This window comes from Ambystoma mexicanum, chromosome 10 (assembly GCF_040938575.1).
Source record: "Ambystoma mexicanum isolate Mex_15411 chromosome 10, UKY_AmexF1_1, whole genome shotgun sequence".
NCBI lineage: Eukaryota > Metazoa > Chordata > Amphibia > Caudata > Ambystomatidae > Ambystoma > Ambystoma mexicanum.
In genome coordinates, this window is record NC_090932.1 from 649,900,758 (window position 1) to 649,922,942 (window position 22,185).

The following is a 22,185-nucleotide window of genomic DNA, read 5'->3' on the forward strand; positions in this document are numbered from 1 at the left end:
CTCCCTTTTTAAAAAATAGGAATAATTTTGGAGACCTTGCAGGCAGGACTGGCTGCGTTTTAAAAATGAGATGTTCCTGAACAGCTCCTCTAATATTGAAGCCTACAACTTTGGGTTGACCTTAAATGTAGCGTTCAATATCATGTCGGGACTTGGAAACCCTGTCGGATTAATCTTCTGAATGATACTTATAATCATCTCTAGAGAAATCAGGATACCACAGCCCATCAAAGCTCAGATTGCTTTCCATTCTATTGGCAATCTGTTTACTATATAGACTATTACAATTGTCGATCCATATTGCCTCAGCAGGGGACTGAACGTGCATGGTAATGTGTCATGCATCTGAATTGTTAATCAGAGACCAAAATTAGCCCTCACTGTTGTATGTCAAGGATCTTAACATTTGCACAGAATCTTACTCTAATATGAGAAATGTATGTGATTTCAGCCAGTTCTCAATAGGCTTATTTTAATGTTTTACCATGTTTGCGTATATGTTAATATCCTCACAATGTTGCAATCGGATGCTATGTCTGAGTTCCTTTTTTTTGTTTTGTATCTCTGGATCGAAACAATGGGTTCTATTTGTTCTAGATTGATCGTGTAAAGCACAGTTTGATTTTCAATGAGCAATTACTCCATACGTTTCTGACAATATTCATAATAACGGGATTTGTCAGTGCTGTAGATTCCTCATTCTTTTTAACCATTATTTCGGTCAAACAGGTGTTTAGCAATAAAGACATGTGTGGTTTCCAGACAACACTTGATTTTCAATGCTTTACCCATAGAGGAAAAGATATTTTGTCAGCACCAGTGTAATAAATCGGTATCTCTATGGTAAGATGCAGTAGGCAATGGTCTCTCATTTTGTTTCACCTATTCTTTAAACTTCTGCAGCTATCCCATAGTGACTTAGAGACGAATACGGAGTCTATAATGGAGTAACATGTATCATTACGTCAAGTCAAATGTGCTAGGATATTATTTGGAATGTTACCATTTAGAAGAGATAAGTCACATACATGTATTATATCCCTCATAACTTTGCCACGCTGCATTGAGTCTTGTGTGGGGATTGACCTCGATGAATCTCTGAAACCACTGTCCAAACAGACACAATTAAATTTGCCTAATATAATTACATGTCCTGTGACATTCGAGTACCACTCGTCAAAAATATCTAAAAGCAAGTTTGTAAGAGAGGATGCGGTCAATTGCCTAGGATTCCAATTTAGGTTCAAAAGTAAGCAGTGAATCTGTACTTTGTGACTGGTGTATAACAAAGCTCAATTTAATAGCCAAATTGTCCCATGAGTAGCCCAGTTGTCTGCTCTTATTCCAAGGTTATGCCGTATAGCAGTAATTAAACCCCCATAAAACCGACCTACCAAGCCTTCTTGTCCACGTATTTGGAAGGTAGTAAAACCATCCACAGTTGGGTCTTCTAATAACCAAGTTTCTTGAAGGCAGACGAAGGGATATGTACATTTTGCATTTGTGCAAAAATAGAGCACCATCATCATGCACCATTTTGACTCTTGCACACACATTTTGTTGTTGGGCATGTTTCGTAAAGTTTTTTTTTTTACATTAAAGGGAACATTTATGTTGCACTTTTTGTATCTTGCATTAGAACTGCAACAAGGTTTTGCTTTACCCTTACATTCACCTACCACATTTGAAAAGATATGACATATTATGAAAGCAACAAAAATAGAAGAAAACAAGTTTGCCCTATTTTTGGCCATGGCCAAATATTTATTACATGGTACAGAGATAATTGTTAAGAAAGGACCTGATGCATGAACAATAGTTGTGCCCAATTCACACGGGGCGTGATTCACAAAGCGTTTTTCAATGGGTGCATTCCATTGAAAAACACATTGTCAATTAGGCCCTGGGCCTCTGAAAGTGTTCATCACAAAGTGCACATTCACATTCCCCCTCCCCCACCCCCACACCTGTGTACAGTTGGCCAAATCACAAATCACAAATCAAGGGCCACGTGATGTGCTTTGGTCAAACATTTCTACATTGTACATAAGCTTTTAGGCACAAGGATTTTGTCAAGTGATCGAGGACACCTTGATGGAATGTCTTGTGGTGATTGTAACGGAGACAATGGCAGAAAAAAACGTGCTATAACTGCAACTTGCGAAAAGCAAAATACATCGTCCGAAATGGATGCTCAGCCTACTCTAAATGCTTTTTGGAAATGTTTGTCATTGTGAATTTGAGGTTTTAAGAACAGACTAAATCAGTGACTCACCTCCCTGAAGTGTGCCTCAAAGAAACCTTTAATGAGTCTAGCAATTATTGCATAGAATTCCTAAAAGATAAATGATTTGTTATTCCTAATCTTTCTTATTTAGGGTCACTGCTCAAAGTGTTACACTTGTGGAACCCCGTGTTTTTTTAAAGAGGCCTGAACAAGAAAACCAGTCACTCCAAAAGCGAAGAGCCACGTGGCGCTGGCCACAGCCCAGGAGCTTTAATTTAAAAACATTTTTTTTAATAAATAATGTTTAGGGGTAGCAAGGGAGACCACAGGGGTCGCAGGTGTGACCCCCCCTAACCACCCTCAAATGACGTCCCTGACAGAAGACTGTGTATTACTTTTTAGCCATTTTTTGTATTCTAATGGTAGGGATACCTTTCACAACTGCCATTTGCATTGATGACACTGTTTAACCTCTTCTGTGCTCTGCTGTTACTTTCAAAAGATGATTTAACCCACCCTCCCCCACCCACCAATGAATATTAGTCTACTAGAACGGGCGCAGACATGAATGGTTAATGGTAAAAATGTTGTTGTTGCTCTCCCAGAAGAGGGAAGCTTCTCCACTAGTAAATGGTTCTATTTTAATGTAAGCAGTGCAGATCTTAATCACACACAAATACTATTCTTAATACATGTTTTTTCCATAGTTGAAAATGGTTTACATTACTCTCTACGTATTGCGACTCGAGAGTGCGATGTTGTAAGCTTTTGGAGCCATTAACAATTTTTAGGAGGGTGACAAATGTTTGCTGGGACAGTGATCCCGTTGAAGTCTATGGGAAGCCTTTGTTATGTTATATGGGGAACATGAATGCAGGGGGCGGGGTGACACCCTCTAGATCCGAGTGAGCTGAGGCATGTGGGTTTACCGTCTCTTAAATGTTGTCAATTATGAAGGTCCCGTTCAAATGTAATATTTTCTGTACAGGATAAAAAAATAGCCAACACTCCGTACCACGCTTTATCGGCTGGGGGGCGAGACACGGTGAATGGCCGCAAGCAGCTGCTCGAGCACATGGGGGACCTGGTTCGTGAAGCTGCCACGAAAAAAGAAAGAGAATGGGTGACTCTCGGGTTTCAGAGGGACATAAATGGTAAGCGAAGCCTTATAGGTACTCATTAATGTGAGAGTTGTTATTTTCACTGCTCACATTATTTGTAATGTTTACCTTTGGGATTGGTTTGATGCATTCTAATGCTTCACATGCTTTTGGCAATAATACAAATATGTGCCTACAAATCCCAGTAATATGTACAGAGGTCATTTGTATCCTGCTGGGGTGTGCACAGTGTGTCAAAACTATTCATAAAATGCATTATGCATGTATTTTACTCATTGATTAATTTTCCTGGGTTTGTGACACAGCAGGGGCGTCATCCATCCTCTGTGTCACAAACCCCTTACCGGTGCACGGTATCCCTTACCACCCAACTTGTAATGACCCCCATAGTCTTTAAACTGAAACATAACTTTACTGTATATAGGCAACTCAATACAAGAAACTTCAAAAAAATATTGAATGTACCTCAAATTCCTGTAACATTATTAATTCCTTTAGTTTAAAAGAATTGGCTTGGCCAATCCCATCATATCGCTTTTCCCAGAATACCTTTGGAACATCCACATCTGGAGCCGTTCCTTACTGTGCACTGAAACTCAAGCTCAACGTGGAAACCCAAATGAGGCAGAAACAGGTCTGGTATTTTGTTGTTACCTGTACATAGGTGATGTGGCTTAGTAATTTGGCCAGGCAGCTTTATTTGAGTAGGGTTGGAGTAATTTGCACATGGTTAGCCCTTTTCACTAACACGCTCACAAGATAAATAGGGATGGGAGGGTACTCCTTGAACACAAAATGAATAGCCCCAGTACTTGAGAAGCTTTTTCTAAAGTATTTCTAAAGATCCTTTATATCCTCAGCCTCGTATCCATCCCAGAACTCTCAAAGCAATCAAGTGTTTTCTCCATATATCACTGTGTCTGACATATTTCAATATGAATATGATATGATAGGTTATTTATAACGCACTTAATACCCAGAGGTTTCTAAGCACGGATCCGGGGATCGAACCTGTGTTGCTCCGTGTCTTCCAAGGCGAGCACGTTGCTCCTGAGCTATCCTCCCGAGACAATATGTCAGACTCTTTAGAATCTGAGCAGGTAAAAGATATGAAGGTTTGGCATATTGCAATAGTTTGATGTCAAAAAGCAGAATCTCCAAATTTACCATTAAAGCCAACTAGTTATATTTTTATGGCTAGCTAGGTTTTGAAATTTGAACATTGTTGTCTGTGATAAAATACAAAAGCCCTTGATAGGGGGAGTGGCCATGGTGGCAAAGTGACAGGTGCAAGTCTCGACCCCCTTGCCCTGGCCCATTAGCATGCTGTTGACATTCTTAGTAGTGTTGTCCTGAAATTGTTTGTCAATGGCCCTGGGTCTATCTGTGAGCTTGATGGCTCAGTTGGAGACCCTTGTGGCTGCTAGCACAGGAGATATGCGGCAGTCCACCAAGCCTGCTACTGGGCTAAGAAGGCAGCCCGGGCGCTGAGAATGTGAACTGCAAAGCTCCAGGCTACCTCCAAATCAGATAAGTCAGAAAGTGGAAAGAATGTGCACAGTGTGGTTATCACATCATTCCCCCCTGTGGGTTGGAAAGGAAGGTCAACACTTGGGCGTGTGCCTTTAATGATCAGGCTGGTTGCTGCACTCTTCTGAGGAGATGGGCTTGTAACTCAGGGACCCTTATGGCAGTGTTTACCATGACAGAAGAACCAGGCACCTCTTACTTGGTGAAGTGATTTTGAATGCATGAAACCATTCTGACTGCAGGGGGAGTGTGGAGAGGGTGGAGGGAGTGTCAGCTGCTTTGTGACCTGTGCATCCCTAATGGGTGCTTTAAGCCTTATCCCCTCCTGACTACTGAAGAATCTTCTTAACTGGCTCATAAATGTGAATTTTGGCTCCTACTTAGTGTGCTTGCTGAGATACCAAAATACACCACTATTGAATTACCACAATGAATAACGCCCCCTGAGTCGCATAAACAATGGCTAATGAGATTACTTTGAACCAGTCCAGAGGGCTATGCAGCAGATTCAGTTGTGTCCCTCAACGGCACACAATGATCCTAAATGTTGAGTCCCTCCTAAATGGGAGCACTTTTTTGACAATGGAAATGTTCATGGACACACTTTTAGAGAGATCTGAAAACAAATTTAAAGGCAGATATAGCCACACTCAGGTCATTGCTGTAGTTACCCATCTTGGAGAATAAAAGAGTTTACAGATCTTGGTGAAAGGATTTACAGTAACGAAAAAGTGATCTGCCGCATTGAGATTAAACTACCTCAACTCTCCAAGGAGCTACAGGAAATGAGAGATGTGAAATGCACTCCAGTCAAAGTACTAAGCTCTTGAGAACAGACCTCAATGTGACTACCTTAAAATCACATTTCTGAAATAGAGGTCAGAAGGCAACAACCTGAGCTGTCCAATACTGGGTAAGATGGATCCATGGAGATATGCAACCCCCAGAATTTAGATTATTCACATTTTTCACAAATTTGTAAGTCATATTCTACTATCGACTATGTGTTCCTTTCAGTTAGTCTGGTGAGGACAGTAAAGGGTGCAGAACATTCTCAGATAATAACCTAGCAAGCAGAGATGTGCTTATGGTGAACACAATGTTAAATCCCAAACCTGGAGAATGGACAATACAGTCTTGAATGACACTATTGCCAGGGAAGAAATATATAATTCCACAAAAGTTTTCTTGGTCACAAACTCCCCTGAAGGGACTTATCTTGGTGGTTTTCTGGGTCCACTCAAAGCACAAGCATTTGACAGGGGCTCTCTGGTAAGTGTTTCCGCTCCACTTAAGATCTCTGAAGATACTGTGGAGAAGGAACTTGGGGAACTACAGGATCAACGCAAATGGCACCCTACTATGCAGCTTCTTAGGAAAGTATTGCCGGATAGCTGGAGGCATTAAAAATTAATGTAATTGAAAAGATGTTACTAAAAGCATATCAGAGATTCTGTGAGAAGGGCAACAAGGTGGGGTGTGTCCTTGCTAAAATATGATTAAAAGTGCAATAGAGAACCTTTTCATGGTATAATGAATATATTTGGAAAAGAGAGCAGTTTCGAGAAGCCTACTTTAGAGGCCTCCAAAATATTTTATCAATCTCTATACAGTTCAGAAAGCCCAGACATGGACCAGCTACAGTACTACCTGGATTCCATTGACTTACCTAGAATCTCAGCATTTCAATGAGAATAGCTTGAGACTCCCATTACACCAAAATGAGTCTTTTGGACCATTCAGTCTCTGATGGTGGGAAAGAGCATGGGCCCTGATTGTCTTACCACAGCTTTTTACAAAATGATGAACCATGTACTGGCCATCCCATTGGCAGTGAGTTTTAATTCCTTCGGAGAAGGTACTGCACTAGCCCCTCAATGACTGAAGCCCATATGACAGTGATTCAGAAACAGGTGTAAGACCACAATGTTCCTCATATAGACCTTAATATACGTGGGCATACAAATGTATACACAGCTTATTGCTAACAGGTTAGAGCAGGTGATGCGACTCCTGATAGATCCAGACCCATCCGGCTTCATACATCAAAGAAGCACATTCAACAACATTCAGCCAGTGTCCTTTTACGGTATGCAGTAATAAAATCGCAGCAAAAATGTCAACTTTACAAAAAATTGTGGCAAAAATGCTGTGGTTTGACCCGGTAAAGGTGTACCCCATTATACCATTTAAGGGGAGTGGGGGTTGCGCTGGTGTCCCTGCTCCCCTTAAATGGTATAATGGGTCTGGGGGTTGCGGGGGAGTCCCCTGCATCCTTTATATGTATTGCAGTGACAAAACCACTGCCTTTTTGCCATGATTATTTGTGTAAACAGTCATTTTTGCTGTGATTTTAACACATGGAACCCCTTTTACAGTATATGCTAATTGCATGCAAGGGACCACCAACACTTGCACTTACGTCTTGCTTGTCCCCTGTGTGTAATTTCCATTACTCACTAAGCAGATTTTAATCGTGAAGAGTAAATGAAGGCAAAATTGCATTTACTCTTCACTTTTACTCTCCGCTTTGCGAGAAATAAAATACCAACTGCAAATCACGCTATGCATATGGAGTCCCACCCCCCAAAATGCTTTAGAGTGAGGCGAGATGCATTCAAAGCACTATGATGGGCCAGGGGTGGGGGGGAAGGTGAAAGGACCACCCCCTCTATAAAGGACCCCTCATCAATATATTAAAATATAATCAACCCACAATGTGTAGCGCAGGGTGCGAGCGTCATTGCTATTTTAGCATAGATGTTAGTCATTGTAGTGAAGAGACAAGGCCTGCGTAGCAAATGCGGCATTGCATGCATTAGGCCCAAATTGCGAGATGAGGGAAATCTCCAGCCATGCCCGGGCTCCCATGAGGACAGACCCTTACCCCCCAACCGCCACAACGCCTATTCATTGTTCTAACAGTGTTGCAAAGATGTGTTTTCTACTCAAGAGGAATGTGCCCTACAAGGCCACGATCAGAGACCGGCGCCTGGTATGCATGTTATCTCACACTGGCCAAAGCATGACCGGCCAATCCCCAGGCGACCACGAGTTATAGCCCATATAACTGACTGAGCCCTGAGACCCCAGAATTCCAGGGCACCAGATGCACACTGACCACAACCCTAAAAGTAGCAAGTTCAGTATGTTCAAAGAGTACAGACATTGTATGTCTTTGAAATACAATCATGTGATTTGTATTGTGGGGTGCTGGGAGGGATACATTATAGTTCAAAACAAGGGTGGAGACCTTGGAGCCGGATGGCGTGGAAGGGAGTGAGATGTGTGTGTGGAGGTCACAGTGCCCCAAAAACGCCTCTGAGCCAGCCCTAAAATCTGTCAGGTGAACAGTGTAATGAAAAAGAAAATTGTGATAGAGTGTAGATAATGTGTTCTTTGACCTTCGACGTGAGAAGAAGAGGATCACTGCAGCACCCACGTGATGGAAGACGGACAGACAGACAGACGGACGGACGTACAGGGCTGGAACCAATGACCAGGCATCTCTTATGTTTGTTTGTTTATTTATTTGTTGAGCACACCCCACCCGTATCTGGGCGCTGTACAGGAATATGCATTTTCTTGGTTACAGTAATGAGACGTAGTATAACACAGCACAGTGGTAAAACTCGAATAATACAAGGTTATGGTACAATGATAATGCTAATTACAATGAAGAGGAGAAGCTTATAAGATACCGTAGAATAAATTACAACAGAAAGAAAAGAGAAAAACAGATGCGTGTGAGTGCAATTAGACACGAAAAGAGAGCAAGCTATATACAGGATATCATACAGGAGTAGAACCAACTAAGTACAGAATATAATACAAGTGTGTAGATGTGGGAGTCCAGCTAGCAGGGTATAGCGTCATCTTTGGAAGAGAGACAAAGGTTTTTTTTTTCTAAATTTGTGGAAGGATTGGTTGGATCTTAAGGTGGGAGGTACAGAGTTCCATAGTTGGGCCGCCAGGACAGGAAAGCTGCTTCCCGCTGCTCTTTTTAGCTTGTACCTGGGTACTCTCAGACATCTAGAGTTGGCGGACCTGGTAGGTTGTGAGGAGGAGTGCAAGGTACATTTATTGGTCATCTATTGAGGGGCTGCATTGTTAAGACATTTATGGGTAATGCAAGCTGTTTTGAGATTAATTCTATCCTTAATGGATAAGCAGTTGTTGGGGATACTCGGATCTAAAGATGTTTTTTTTTTAGAAGAAGGAGTACCCATGAATTTTTCAGATTAGTGCGGACTATGCAGGAACGGGCAGACCAGGCAGATCATCTATAGGTGCACACCAACCGGCTGTGCAGGTTTCTACTGTATATGTTGCTGAAACTGACAATGTATTTCTTTATAAGATTCTGCTTGTACTACTTTTCGTCAGAACGTTCTTGGCAGCAGAGTCCTTTGCTGTTGTGCTCATCTATGTTTGAGATTAAAACTTGTTATCCTTACAAGATCGACTTGGGCCTTTCTTCCCTAGCGGGCTGTATTCTCTCTGGTGTGAGCGTTCAGGGACTTGCCTTCAGGAATGTGACTTAAAAGTCCAATGCGAAAAAACAGCTAAAATAGAGAATAAATGCACTTTGTCAGAAAAGCAAGTTTATTGCATGCTATCAGCCAGAAGGAGTTAGTCCGCCTTGTAAATTGAAAACTAACAGTTTCATTCATCATTCAACAGAGTTGCACCTTTTATACACACTGAAACCATTTACATAATTAAACATAGTTTGTTACAAGGATCCCACAAAATCCCGTTGGCTAAACCTAATACAAGGGAATCTAATCCTTCTACATTCTCTAACCCCATTGGACACATAAATAAGACACAATTCTTTTCACCACATGATTCTTTTTGGTGTCGTTCATGACATCATGAACATAATTCTCTTTAATATCTAAAAACAATTAATCAGTTAACTTATCCCATTCATCAGAGACATTTTAACCTAGTATGTGATGTGCAGTTTTTCCCTAAACATTTCAAAATCAAGAGGAGGGAGAAAAACAATAATCATTTCTTTGAACCAGCAGTAAAGTATTATTATTTCTTTCTACATTTCTTCATGCATCCTTATCTGCAACTACCATCTCAAAACATACATCCTGTATATTTTCCTGAAAGCCCATAACACACTGGACAAGCTTTGCCCTTAAGCACCCCTCACATGTGTTTTATTAACTAACCCCCAATTCAACCCACCATGTAACCGGACTTGCCTGGTTATCGAACAATCAACCTACGTGCACTCAGGAAGATTGCCTGTTGTATCTACAAACCCAATCTTGCTATAAAGCTTAACTAAATGACCTTTTATTCCGTTTTTGACTTCAGCCCTTTGTGATGCTATCACCAGCTGTCCAAATGCAGTTTGCTACCTACACCCTTCCATGACCTCGGTCATCCAGCCAGGCAAAAAACATTCCTGCAAAACCATAAGACTCTGCGGCTCACGCACATCACAAGTAAACAAAACCACACTCTATGATGTCTCCATGTATCCACAATGAACCCCCATACGACCCAGTGTCCTAAACTGTGTCTGCAATTCAAACCATTTTTTATTCCCCACAGGTACGCTTTTCAAGATTACCACATCCCTTTACATTGATTTCCCCTCTGCAAGCTTCTCTCTCATGTGCGCGAAGCTCCCCGTTATATGCCTCTAAGCGCTACAAGGTGTACATTGCACAATAACATAGTATCCATGCTACTGCTAAATATGTTGCTACCTATTGCAAATGTAAAATGTATCCAAAATTACACACTAAGTAACACTTATTCAGATTCCTCTAACTACACAAAACAAATGTTTAGTTGCAACATTGCATCTAATCCAACTGTATCATGGACTAGTACAACTTGCGTAAAGTAAACCTCTTTCCTGTGTTTGGACCTTGAACGTCTACCCCTAACAATTCCTTTTGAAACTGCATGGTATTAGCAGGTGTTAAACCAAGTCGTATTGCATAGGAATCCTTTGCTTTCATGCCTGCAATAAAACCGGATTCTCTTCAACGATGGACCTAACCATTTCAGAAAATAAGTCAGTTTCCCCTTGGTCTGAACAATCCCCTTTCCGACCCCAACTTAGTTCAAGCTATATATATTTTGTCAGGTTTTAATACTCACCCTTACCAACTAGTCTCCCCAACCCATAACAAAATTCCATAGGAATCCTTTATCAAACGCATGGTTTTCAGGCAGAGATTGAAGCGCTATTGAAGACCTGCCTGCTCACTCAGCCAGAGTTTTGTGGTCCAGTTGTACAGTTTTTTTTTTTAAATGGCAGCGCTTTGGGGAGCTTCGGAGGATGCCTATTTATGCAAGTTCACTTTGCGAGAAAACCAAGGGAATACAGGAAAATTGTTATTTTTAGATTTCTGGTGCTGTACAAGAGGGGGGTGAAGTCTGAGAGGTTGTTGAGCTTTGCTTGGAGTCAGGAGGTTAAGTGAAACCGAATGAAGAGACTGCGCTCGATCATCTGTGCCAGTTGCTTCCAAGAAATAAAGATAAGATTTAGAAATATCATAAAGAATGGGCAAAAGAAACTAAGGTTAGAATGTCCAAATCTTGGCCTGAAGAAGAGACGTATGATAATGGGGTGTTGGAAAACATGTATACCTTTTCATCTACAAGGTTTAAGGGACCAAAGTTGGAGAAAAGGCAGAACATCCTAGAGTTGTTGAGGTTTTTCCAGGAGGCAGGGCAGGCCCATAGGGATAAGGCTGGGAAATGGGGCAGGTGCAGGGGGGCTCGGAGATCCTTTCCCTCACCAGGTGTTTTCCTTTATCACCTGCTGAGGGGTATACTAATCCCTAGTTTAACCCTCCATCATCTCCCTCCTTCATTCCAGAAGTTGTAAGAAGGAGGCCAGCAACGGCTCTGGCCGCTAGGTTAGCAGACAGGTTGGGAACAGAGGAAGAAGAAAGAGTAACACCTATTACGGCTAGCATTGAGGACATATTGAGGATGGTGGTAGAGAATCAGGCACAGAGAAATCTACAAGAAGCACTACAGCAAGCAGAGGAAAGGTTGGCAAAATTAAGGCAGCAAAGAACAGAGCAGGGAGAAGGTAACGAACAGGTAGTAGAGGCATGATTGGATCAATGGAAGTTGGGGCAGGCTATTTTGAAGATGGATAGGGTGGTTATCAAAGCTGTTAAGGTGAAACCACCAATAAGAGAACCAGTGCGCCATGGTAGCATGTGCTACGATTCAGTGCACTCAGAGAGGGCAGGGAATGTGTTAGTATAGGAATGCGAAGAGGAAGAAAAGGAAATGGATGAAGAACGGGGTGCAGCAGCACCTGCAGAAAATGTTCCAGAATGTACATCATGGGGTCTTAGGACTTGGCATGGTAGTAACATGGCGGTAATAAAGAGTAAGGGGAAAACAGGAAAGCTCAGAAAAAGGGAAAAGCAACACAGTTCCCGTTGCTTCAAAAGGGATTAGGAAGAGCATATTATGTCCCAGGGTCACACATGAACCAGAATAATTTTATGAAATCGCCACCCTCGCTCACTACAGGGGCAGGGAAGTGGATTTACGCATTGGAAAAAACAGCTGGTGTTAAGTGTACTGTTCGTCATTGAGGTCATGAAAATTGTATTCACTACTCTAATTGGAGAGCAAGCAGATGAACTTTGGAGAAGAGCGGGCTATCCAGGGGTACACATAGATACAAATAATCGTGACGGGTCACCTTTTAATAATTGCAGGGCAGATCTCTGGAGAGCTTTATGAGTTGTGTATCCTGATATGCTGGATATAAAATAAATTGTGGCTAGGGCCAAGAAGGTAGATGATGATCCGGCACACATATACAGTTAATTCAGAAAATATGGATAGCAGAGACAGGGGAAGCATGGATAAAAACATGGCCATATATTATCACATGTTAAAACAGAGACTACCCAAGGAAGTACAGCATGATCTGGACAAAGTAGTGGGAACAGAGGCAAAGGGTTGGCCAGAAATTCAAGCACATATAGTGCATTCTTGTAAAAGGAGCCAAGAGAAAGAAAAATAGGCCAAAGAGCAGGCACAGAAAGCAGAGCTGAAGCTAGTCCAAAAGAAACTACTGAGAATAAGTTAGAAGGGACAATGATTACGAGTTCCACTGAGGGGCAGCATGGACAGCCAGGGCAGCAGGTACAATTTGAATTGAATGTGGCACACGGTTGGATGGATGGATTTGCTCCAGATAGAAGAGAAATGTGAGGTTTTCCAAGGGGCAGAGGTGGTTTGTTGAGAGGAGCAGGTGTATTTGGCAGATTTGGAGGGATGAGGCCCAGATTCGACAGACAAATGGGAGGTCAGTCTAGAGAACCATATGGAGTCCAGTTTTGGTCCTGCATGAGGATGGGACATGTGTCAAGGGATTGTAGGAGTAAGCCATCATATTTGTATGACTCTCGTACCAATCCCAATGGACCAGCCGGTACGTTCGCATATTATCCCTCACAACAAATATAACCCCATCCATGCCATATGGTCCATGTTCTGTGCAACCGCAGTAAGCATGGGTAGGACAAAACCCAGCACCTAAGGCTGCACAGACATATGTGCCACAGTCAGTTGGGCAAAACACAGGCAATCGTGCTGTCATGACCCTTGCCCCTGGCCCTCACTGGCAAGTCAGCCTTCCAGTTGGGGCCAGGTCAAAGACCTTAAAACCTCATCCAAGACTCTCTTGGAGTCAGTCCTGGCGCCTTTGGTGCCAGTCTTATTACCATCATGAAGACCAACATTAGAATGGGACTATTTACTTTGGACTATTTAACTTGGGGGGGGGGGGGTTCAGTCAACATGGAGGCACACACATAGCTCAGTTACAAGGAACTGAGCTATGCGGTCTCGTCTTTTGGGTATGGCAGGCCTGGAACTATTTACATGGACTACTTTACCTGAGACTATTTAAACCACACCCAAACAGCAGAACATGCTTTGCGTTATTCTGCTGTGGGCAGCGTAACGCTCATCGTATCCAGTTCTTTGATGCCAGCTTACCTGAAACCAAGGGCCTGCAGAGAGAGAAAGAACACTATGAAACTTACCTGGAACAGTATCCTGTCTTCAATCCTTTGCTGACTTCAGTTCCACTCACCTGAATGTACGAACTCCATCATCTTGCACCGCAAGCATCCTGGAATACCATAAACTGGAAAGAGGAGAAAGAAAGACAGCATTAGTAAGTGTTTACTCATGTTTCCTCCTGAATGAAGAAAGCCACTCAATTCTTACCTGGGTAGTCATCTCCTGGTCAGTATCATTGCTGGAACATTACGGCGCTCGGCGAGGAACATCGCAACCTGCAAGGAGAGAAAAGACGCAGGTTAGCAAAATAAAAGGCGAAACAGTACCGCGCTTCGCGCATTACTCACCGGACAGCATTGCGCACACCGCGCTTTCGCCTACCGGCCCATGCTCATCTTCAAACTGCATGACAACACCAAAATACCTTTCCATACCTAAAAGGAAAGAAGCAAGACATTATTATTCGAACTAAGATGAACATAAGAACCGCATATAAAGACTGTGAATCAGCAAACCTACGGAGTCGCAGCAGGCCTGGATTCCCACAGGGGGGCTTGCACCAGTGAAGTAACTTGATCGCTGCTCGCCCCCAACATCTACACGCACCTGCCACGAGGAGCAGGACAGAGAATCCACCTTTTACAATATTAAGGTGAGGAGAAGGCCCAAGAGGGAGGAAGGAGTTGAGGCCAAGGGAGGTGGGAAAACATAAAGACAATCTGGTATTGAATCCAGCTCTCCTATATTGCAGACTCATTTTTAACCAGAGGCCTTACCAAGGGACCAGGAGAGGGTTCGAGAGTGCAAATCATCCAACCAGGGTTCGGTGGCGTCCCCGTGGATACCAGGTGAGCATAACAGTACAGTCATGGGATAGAAATCCTTTACCTCAAGATACAGTCACACATTACACTGGAGCTTGTGTTTTGGGAGGAAGCCCTTTCCCACTCCCAGGCACAAGTACATATCCCGATTAGGACAGCCCACAGAGAGCTCTGATGTGTCCAGTCCTGTCTGTTACTGCCGATCTGGAAGAGGAACACCAGGTAGGTGTAACGATAGGTGAACGCATTTTTTCTTTTATGGATATCAGTGCCCTAATATAACAACTACTATCAGTACTCCAGCACCTGTGTGAACGGGGCTCTTAATAACACCCACTCCCAATTCACCGAGACGGATGAGCACCATCTCTAAAGAGCCTTTCACTGGCAGAAGGACCCACCTTAATTACCATGATCAGCTCAGTGATCCGCATATGCTAGTGCTCTAACCCATTTGCTAAATACTCACCCATGGAATAAGATCACTGCAGCGTAAGATCATCCACATAGCCGTAGCACCGTCATGGCAGAATACCTGCTATCTAGAAATTATATCAAATCACTATTCACACCAAGAGGATCGACTGATCATGCCTTCCTTATCCAGACCTAATGCACCAGAGAACCGCTGCCAAACATTTGTGAAATTGGAAAAACTCTGCACCAAGAAAATAAATAAATTCTGGGAGAGATTCACTCTCCAAACTTACATGAAACAAGACAATGTACCAAGAGGCCTAAGAATAATTATCTTCCTGGACTTCAACAACCCAGATGATGCAGACCGTGCAGGGAAATGGGAAGACAACTTAGTCACAGGCTCAAAAGTCGTGCTTGAACTCCTAGTGGAACACGCAGACCGTGAACACCAGAGAATAATAACTTCCATAGACATTGTTAAACAAGAAATTGAAGCTCTTAATGCCCCTGCCAGTACAAAAGACAAGAACTACAAGAACATGTATGAAATCCTCAAATCATACCGATATGAGGTAACATTAAGAAAATGCAGGAAATTCTCCAGAGACTAAAGAGATTATAGGGTCAATAGAATTTTCACGTTTTAGCCCAAATTTGATGACCATTACACAAGCTCCTCTAGAGAAAGCACACCAAACAGCTCACCTGCAAGCTCCAATGTCAACAGTGAGTCAGATACTGCCACAGAAACTCAGGCAGCCCCCAAAAAAGTGTCATCTCAAGAACGAATACAAATAGCCAACACAAGCAAAACAATCTGCTCAACTATTTTAGACCAGATCAAACGATATCGAAGAGGAATCCACAACCAGAACATAAAACGTATGTTTCCAAGACTCCCTTGTGTAATATACAGTAACGAGAAAAGGAAGACTAGACTTAATAAAGGTGGTTGCAGGAAGCACAAGCTTAGAAGCCAAAGGAGCATCAAGACTAACAAGATCTAACAAGATCCCGAACACAGCTACAACAGAGAGAACAGCGCTGATAAGCCTAGTTCTCAATCTTTCCAAATATGACCTTTCACCATTTGAAGAGACTATGCTCAACAAAGGCCTTTCGTTCGCACCAACATGCTCAGCGAACCTGACAGAAGCACACATTGACCTGTTTAAATATACCAGGAAATTCAAACTTAAAACATTCTTTGCTAAACAAATCTCATGGAAAAGAAGAGGAACAGAAAAACCAATCAGCAATGTCAGCCTAGAAAATGTGGAGCTCAGGACAAGAATCAGAGAACATCTCGGCCTCCTAAGCTCCAAGGATTCAAGATACCCCCTGGCGGCTCACTGGCAAGAGAACCACCAAATGGACAACAAGAAATACATACATTTAATCGGAATTGAAACGCCAAATGTGACACCAGAGGAGGGGAGCATGTACTTATTGTGACACATCCTGTGATCCCAGTGCGCTGTAAACAAGCACAACTGTTGCTCCATGCCTCACACGCTGAATGTACAGCCCCCTCAGCTGTGCACATAAACACGCACCTTCCTGACATTATAGATCATCACTTGGTACCCTGCCGACACCCAGGGAACCCAGCTAAGCGCGCGGCTGATGACAGGCAGTCCATTGCGCATTATCCCTTTGTTTGGTGCTTATCACCTTCGCTCACACTACATGACCCAGGATACTTTCTATCCTCCAGGTTAACAAACAAAATCCCTTACTCAAGAGTTACACCAACATCACTATCATGCACAAACACATGGTAAGGGAACCAATCTTTATTCTCCCAAGCTGTAATTGACCAGGTATCCACACCCGACCTAACTAACAACATTATCTTCCTTCTTCCTTCCTCTCTCTCTTACTCCCTGGTGCTGCCTAACATTGTAACACTACTTGTCCTCATTAATGTTATACCAAACTCGCAAATGTACTAACCCATATTATTGGAAATGGAACTCTTTCTTGTGCACTTAAACCAATCACTATGACACTAATACAAAAAAAAAATTCTGTTTACCCTGGAAGTTGTGCATCTCTTGTCATTTCTGACCTATTCACAATTGTGCACCAACATGTCACCAACACAATTCAATGTAACAATGTATAACATGGAATACCATACCTGGATCCTGCACCACTCGCCATTTCACGATATTCTATGAATATTACTGCACATTATGTAAACTTACCACAGCCTTCAAAAAGACCTAGGTTGGGTCAAAACACGTGTCAGCTTTTTTCGTGTGTAATAAATCACTTTAATACTTTAGAAACAAGTGACAAGACTCATTTATTGCATGGCAATATAACAACCACTATCATTACTCCAGCACCTGGGTGAACGGGGCTCTTAACAAAACCTACTGGATTTATAGTGGTTGCCCACATATGGCAAGTCACTGGACATGTATTTCCTGAACCCAGCCCCCAAACTCTGTGATTTGATATGGTCAAGGTGTATGAAGGTGTTGGAAGCATGCCAGAGATTTACATATACTCTTAGGGACTGGCTGCTAATCCTTTGAGCCTTCATCTTCTCCTTTCCCCTGCATGCTATTCTCATCTCTGAATCAGATTTTTCTTACAGTGGACAGAATGATAGAAACACTTTGCACCTTTCATTCTGTGGCATAAGGCCTTTGAGAATTGGCTGCACACTGTTGTGTAGTACTCTTCAGTAAGTCTACCCAGTTTTACCCTGTAACACACACAGGACTGCACAGTACCCCCTTGCGGTTTAGGACTGACCAGTAGTTTACTTTGAGGCATAAACTACTGGCCCATTGGCAATTGGCCAATGCGCCTGACACTCCAATGAGAGGAATCATGACATGCCTTAAAACACGAAGAACGCAATACCGTTTAGTTATAAACGTTTCTTTGATTATTTTCAGGAATATATAATTTGCCTCAAAGCCCAGGAAACCAGGAAGAGATCTCACTTGACATGAAAGACATATGTAGGTAAGAAATATCCTGTTCAAAATATGTTTTGTATCCTTTATTGTTCTATGAAAATATGAGGACAAAGAATTGGCTCAAGCCTTAGACATTTTTGTTAGTCAATATAGTTTAAAATACTAATTCTATTATATTTGTCTTGAGGAGCATGGTCTGTGTTTATCATTCTCCAGCATGGGGTCTGGCATGGATTCACATGCTCATGAATATTCCCCGTCGTCAGGCTGGGAATCCTCGGTAAAGAAAAAATCAGTATCAGTTTCGTTTCTGATCTGTCTTTCGTAGCAGTAACCAATCACTGATCTCTGCGTCATACTGACCACAGCCATTGACTGCCCTCTACCTAAGCCCCGCCTCTGGCAGCCATCTTCAGATTTTTACCGCACGTCCTCGTGCTATTGCTCTCAAGCGTTAGTGCTAATTTTCACATTTTTTCTCAGAAAAATGTCTTTTTTTTCAATCAAAAGAGCCTCAAGCTTCACCGTTTCTTCATCCGATCAACGGGGACCCATGTCGGATTCGTCTACGCCCCTCAAGGGTGAAGATTCCGTCGAGCCACGCTTTTGGAGGACTCCAGAAGTTTCTCAGGCCCATCTCGAACATGGCCCAGGAGAAGGGAAGCTCGCCGCCCGGAAAGCTGTTCAGGGTCTGCCCTGGATGCCAGCTTCAGAATGTCTTTAAGGAGGACGAACACTCCCTTTGCCTTTACTGCCTGCATGAGGACAAGACGCACGTGGAGAAGGACTGTGCGTTTTGCGGCAATATGTCAGAGCGGACCATGAAGGACCGCCATCAACGTCTCGCCAAATGGCTGGAAGGAAAGAGCCTGTCAGGCGAGAAGAAGAAGAAGTCCGAGCGGTCTTCTAAAACCTTTGAGGGCGCCCCGGCGACGGGGGTCCAACAGAAGGCCAAGCACCGCGAGTCCGCTGGCACTGGGAGCGCCGAACGGTCAGGCTCTACGGGCGCCAGGCAGGGCGCATCCTCCCCGGTGCCATCAACCACGAGCCAACGCTCTGGCTCGGGTAAGGGGAAGGCCGAGCACCCGGCGAAACTCCTGGAGAGACCCCGGTTGTGCCCTAAGGCCCCATCGGAGGGGGAGCGAGGTGGTGACCCTCCCCCCAAGGCGGTGAGCGCACCTAAGGTGGTGAAAGCCTTGATCCATCCGGCCAAGGCCTCTATAGAAACAGTCGCGGCGGCCCTGGCTCAGCCTGTGGAGGCTACACCAGTGGTGGCGACCCCGGGGCCCAGAATCTCCCTGCCACTGCGGAGGGAGTCCTCTTTCGTGGAGCTGATCGAAGTCTTAGGCCACGGCTCTGGCGTGGAAGAAGGCCATCCTGTCGGGAGGGACCCCGACGTGGAAGACGAGGAGGGCGTCAAGGATGCCGACGGGGCTCCTGATCGCCCGTCGGATCTCCCTCAACCAGTGCCGCAAGACAACTCGGCGGCCATTTTGTTGGCTATACAGTCCTTATGCTCGGAGATAAGGACGAGACTGCCGTTACCACCAACGGAGGAACCGCTCCCGACGGGGGACTCGGAGCCAGGCCCTTCTGGGAGCCCTCCCCCTAAGAGAAGAAGGATTCACCCTCCACCTCCTTTTCAGCCATCGCGCCCTGTTCAGCCCTCCTCCCCGTCCACGACACGTGGGGATGATACGGGGACTGACACGGCTGCGACGGGTACAGACGACGAGGTTTACGACGAGGATCTCCCGTCGTCACCTCCCACCCGGGCTTCCCCGCCCGACGAGATTGGATCGTTTCACTCCATGATCGCCAGGGCATCCGAGCTTTTCCAGCTCTGCCCGGAAGAGAAGAAGGAAGGTTTCCTTTATCAACGGCACAAGACCAATTGGAAGACGGTCCTCGCTGTACCTCTACTAGACGATATTTGGGATGAGGGCCTCGCCCTCCTCAAGAACCCATCCACGACGCCGGCTAGAAGGGATCGGTACGAGAAGAAGTACCGGGTCCCGGACGCGGCCCCCTTGTGCCTTCGGGCACAGCCGACCCCGGACTCTGTCGTCTCCGCGGTGGCCAGGAAGCGGGGGGGGCGCGGCCTCTACATCAACCTCCCCGCCGGACAGCGAGGGAAAGAAATTAGACCCGATGGGACGCAGAGTCATCTCGTCGGCAGCGACGATGATTAAGGCGGCCAACGCCTTGGCTATCGTAGCCCGCTATGACAAGGAGTTGTGGTACAAATTGGCCCCCCTGCTGGACTTCCTACCAGACGACAAGAGGGCGGAAGCCCTAGAGATCTTGCAGGAAGGAGAGGTGGCGTCAGACCACGCCATTACGATTGCGACGGACATCGCTGACACTGGATTTCGCCAGTTGGGCAACGGCGTGTGCCTTAGGCGGCGTGGATGGCTCAAGGCTACTGACTTCCGTCAGGACGTGCAGACCAGAGTCTTGGACTTGCCGTTCGACAGAAACAACCTGTTTGGGAAAACAGTGGACGATTCCCTTCAAGCCATCAAAGCGGACACGGAGACGGCCCGGGCTCTTGGGGTTCTCCAGCAACGGCAGCCGCCCTTTCGGAGCGGCGGAGGCAAACAGGGTGCCTCCAAAGGTTCCAGCGGCGGATTTTCCACCTACCGTCAAGCAGCCCGTTCCTCGTCACAGGAAGCTTACAGGGGACGCCACCGTCGTCGCCAAGGAGGACAAGGCGGCAAAGCCTCGTCGAAGCAGGACTGAAGCGGCCGTGGGGTCGGGCCCCCACCGAAGCACCCCGGTGGGAGGCCGGCTGGCGAGCTTCGTCAGCGTGTGGGAGTCCATCTCCACCGACCGTTGGGTGCTGGACGCCCTAGCTCAGGGTCACGCACTCGAGTTTCTAAAGAGGTGCCCGCGCGTCCCCCCAGTGGCCAGGAAAGAACATCACGTCCCTCAACTTCTCTTGGAGGTAAAGGCGATGCTCAAGAAGGGCGCCATCGAGTTCGTCCCAAAGAGGCTTCGGGGCTCCGGAGTTTTATCAAGATGCTTACTCGTGAAGAAGAAGACCGGAGGATGGCGTCCCATCCTGGACCTACGACGACTGAACAAATTCATCAAGGCACAGAAGTTCCGGATGGTCACCCTCCAACACGTCCTGGGTCAACTGGAGGAGGGCGATTTCCTGTCATCGTTGGATTTGGAGGATGCCTACTTCCATATTCCCATCCTAAAGGGACACCGAATGTTTCTCAGGTTCGTAGTCCAAGGGCGTCACTACCAGTTCAGAGCCCTTACCTTCGGATTGAGGTCGGCACCCAGGGTGTTCACCAAGTGCCTCGCACCGGTTGCGGCGCAGCTGTGTCTCGAGGGGATCCACGTCTACCCCTACCTGGACGACTGGCTCATCCGAGCAAAGACGAAGGAGCTCGCCGTGGAGCACACGGCAAGGACCGTCCAACTACTCACGGACCTCGGATTCTCCATAAACTACGCCAAGTCCCACCTGGTGCCCGTGCAAGACGCTCTGTTTCTGGGAGCGAAGCTCGACACAGTGTCGCTTCTGGCCTCTCCTTTGGAGGAAAGGACGAGGGCCATCTTGGGCAAGGTGCAGCGGATGCTGGTTGCTGACGCGGCCAGGGTGAGGTCCATCAAGTCCCTCCTCGGAATGATGTCTTCTTGCATTTATCTCATCTGTCTGTGCAGGCTCCGGATGCGCCCGTTGCAGGAATTCCTGGACGCGCGCTGGATCCAGACGATGGGCAGCTTCGAGGAGAGGATCACACTCAACGAGAGTTTCCGACGAGCTATCCGGTGGTGGGGCACCCGCGCGCATCTGACGGCGGGCATGGACTTCCAGACCCCCAGCCACCAGGAGACAGTGACCACGGATGCCTCCCTGGAAGGGTGGGGAGCGCACACCGAAAATCTGCACTTGACAGACCTTTGGCTTCCGACGGAGAAGTCCCTCCATATGAACGTCCTGGAGCTCCGTGCAGTGTTTTGGGCCCTCAGGTCCTTTCTTCCGTCCCTCAAGGGCAAGGTGGTGAGGGTCTTCACCGACAACACCACCACCATGTTCTACATCAGGAAGCAAGGCGGTACCA

At 45.4% G+C, this 22,185-nt stretch overlaps 1 protein-coding gene across 1 annotated transcript in view; it reads left to right on the forward strand.

Annotated features, from left to right (window-relative positions):
• The window catches only part of ANKMY1 (ankyrin repeat and MYND domain containing 1), a 674,408-nt gene that overhangs the window by 485,746 nt on the left and 166,477 nt on the right, over positions 1 to 22,185 (forward strand). The window contains exons 14-15 of the mRNA XM_069618246.1: positions 3,216 to 3,381; positions 18,080 to 18,149. Coding sequence (XP_069474347.1) covers positions 3,216 to 3,381; positions 18,080 to 18,149 — 236 coding nt within the window. The remainder of the gene's footprint in view (positions 1 to 3,215; positions 3,382 to 18,079; positions 18,150 to 22,185) is intronic.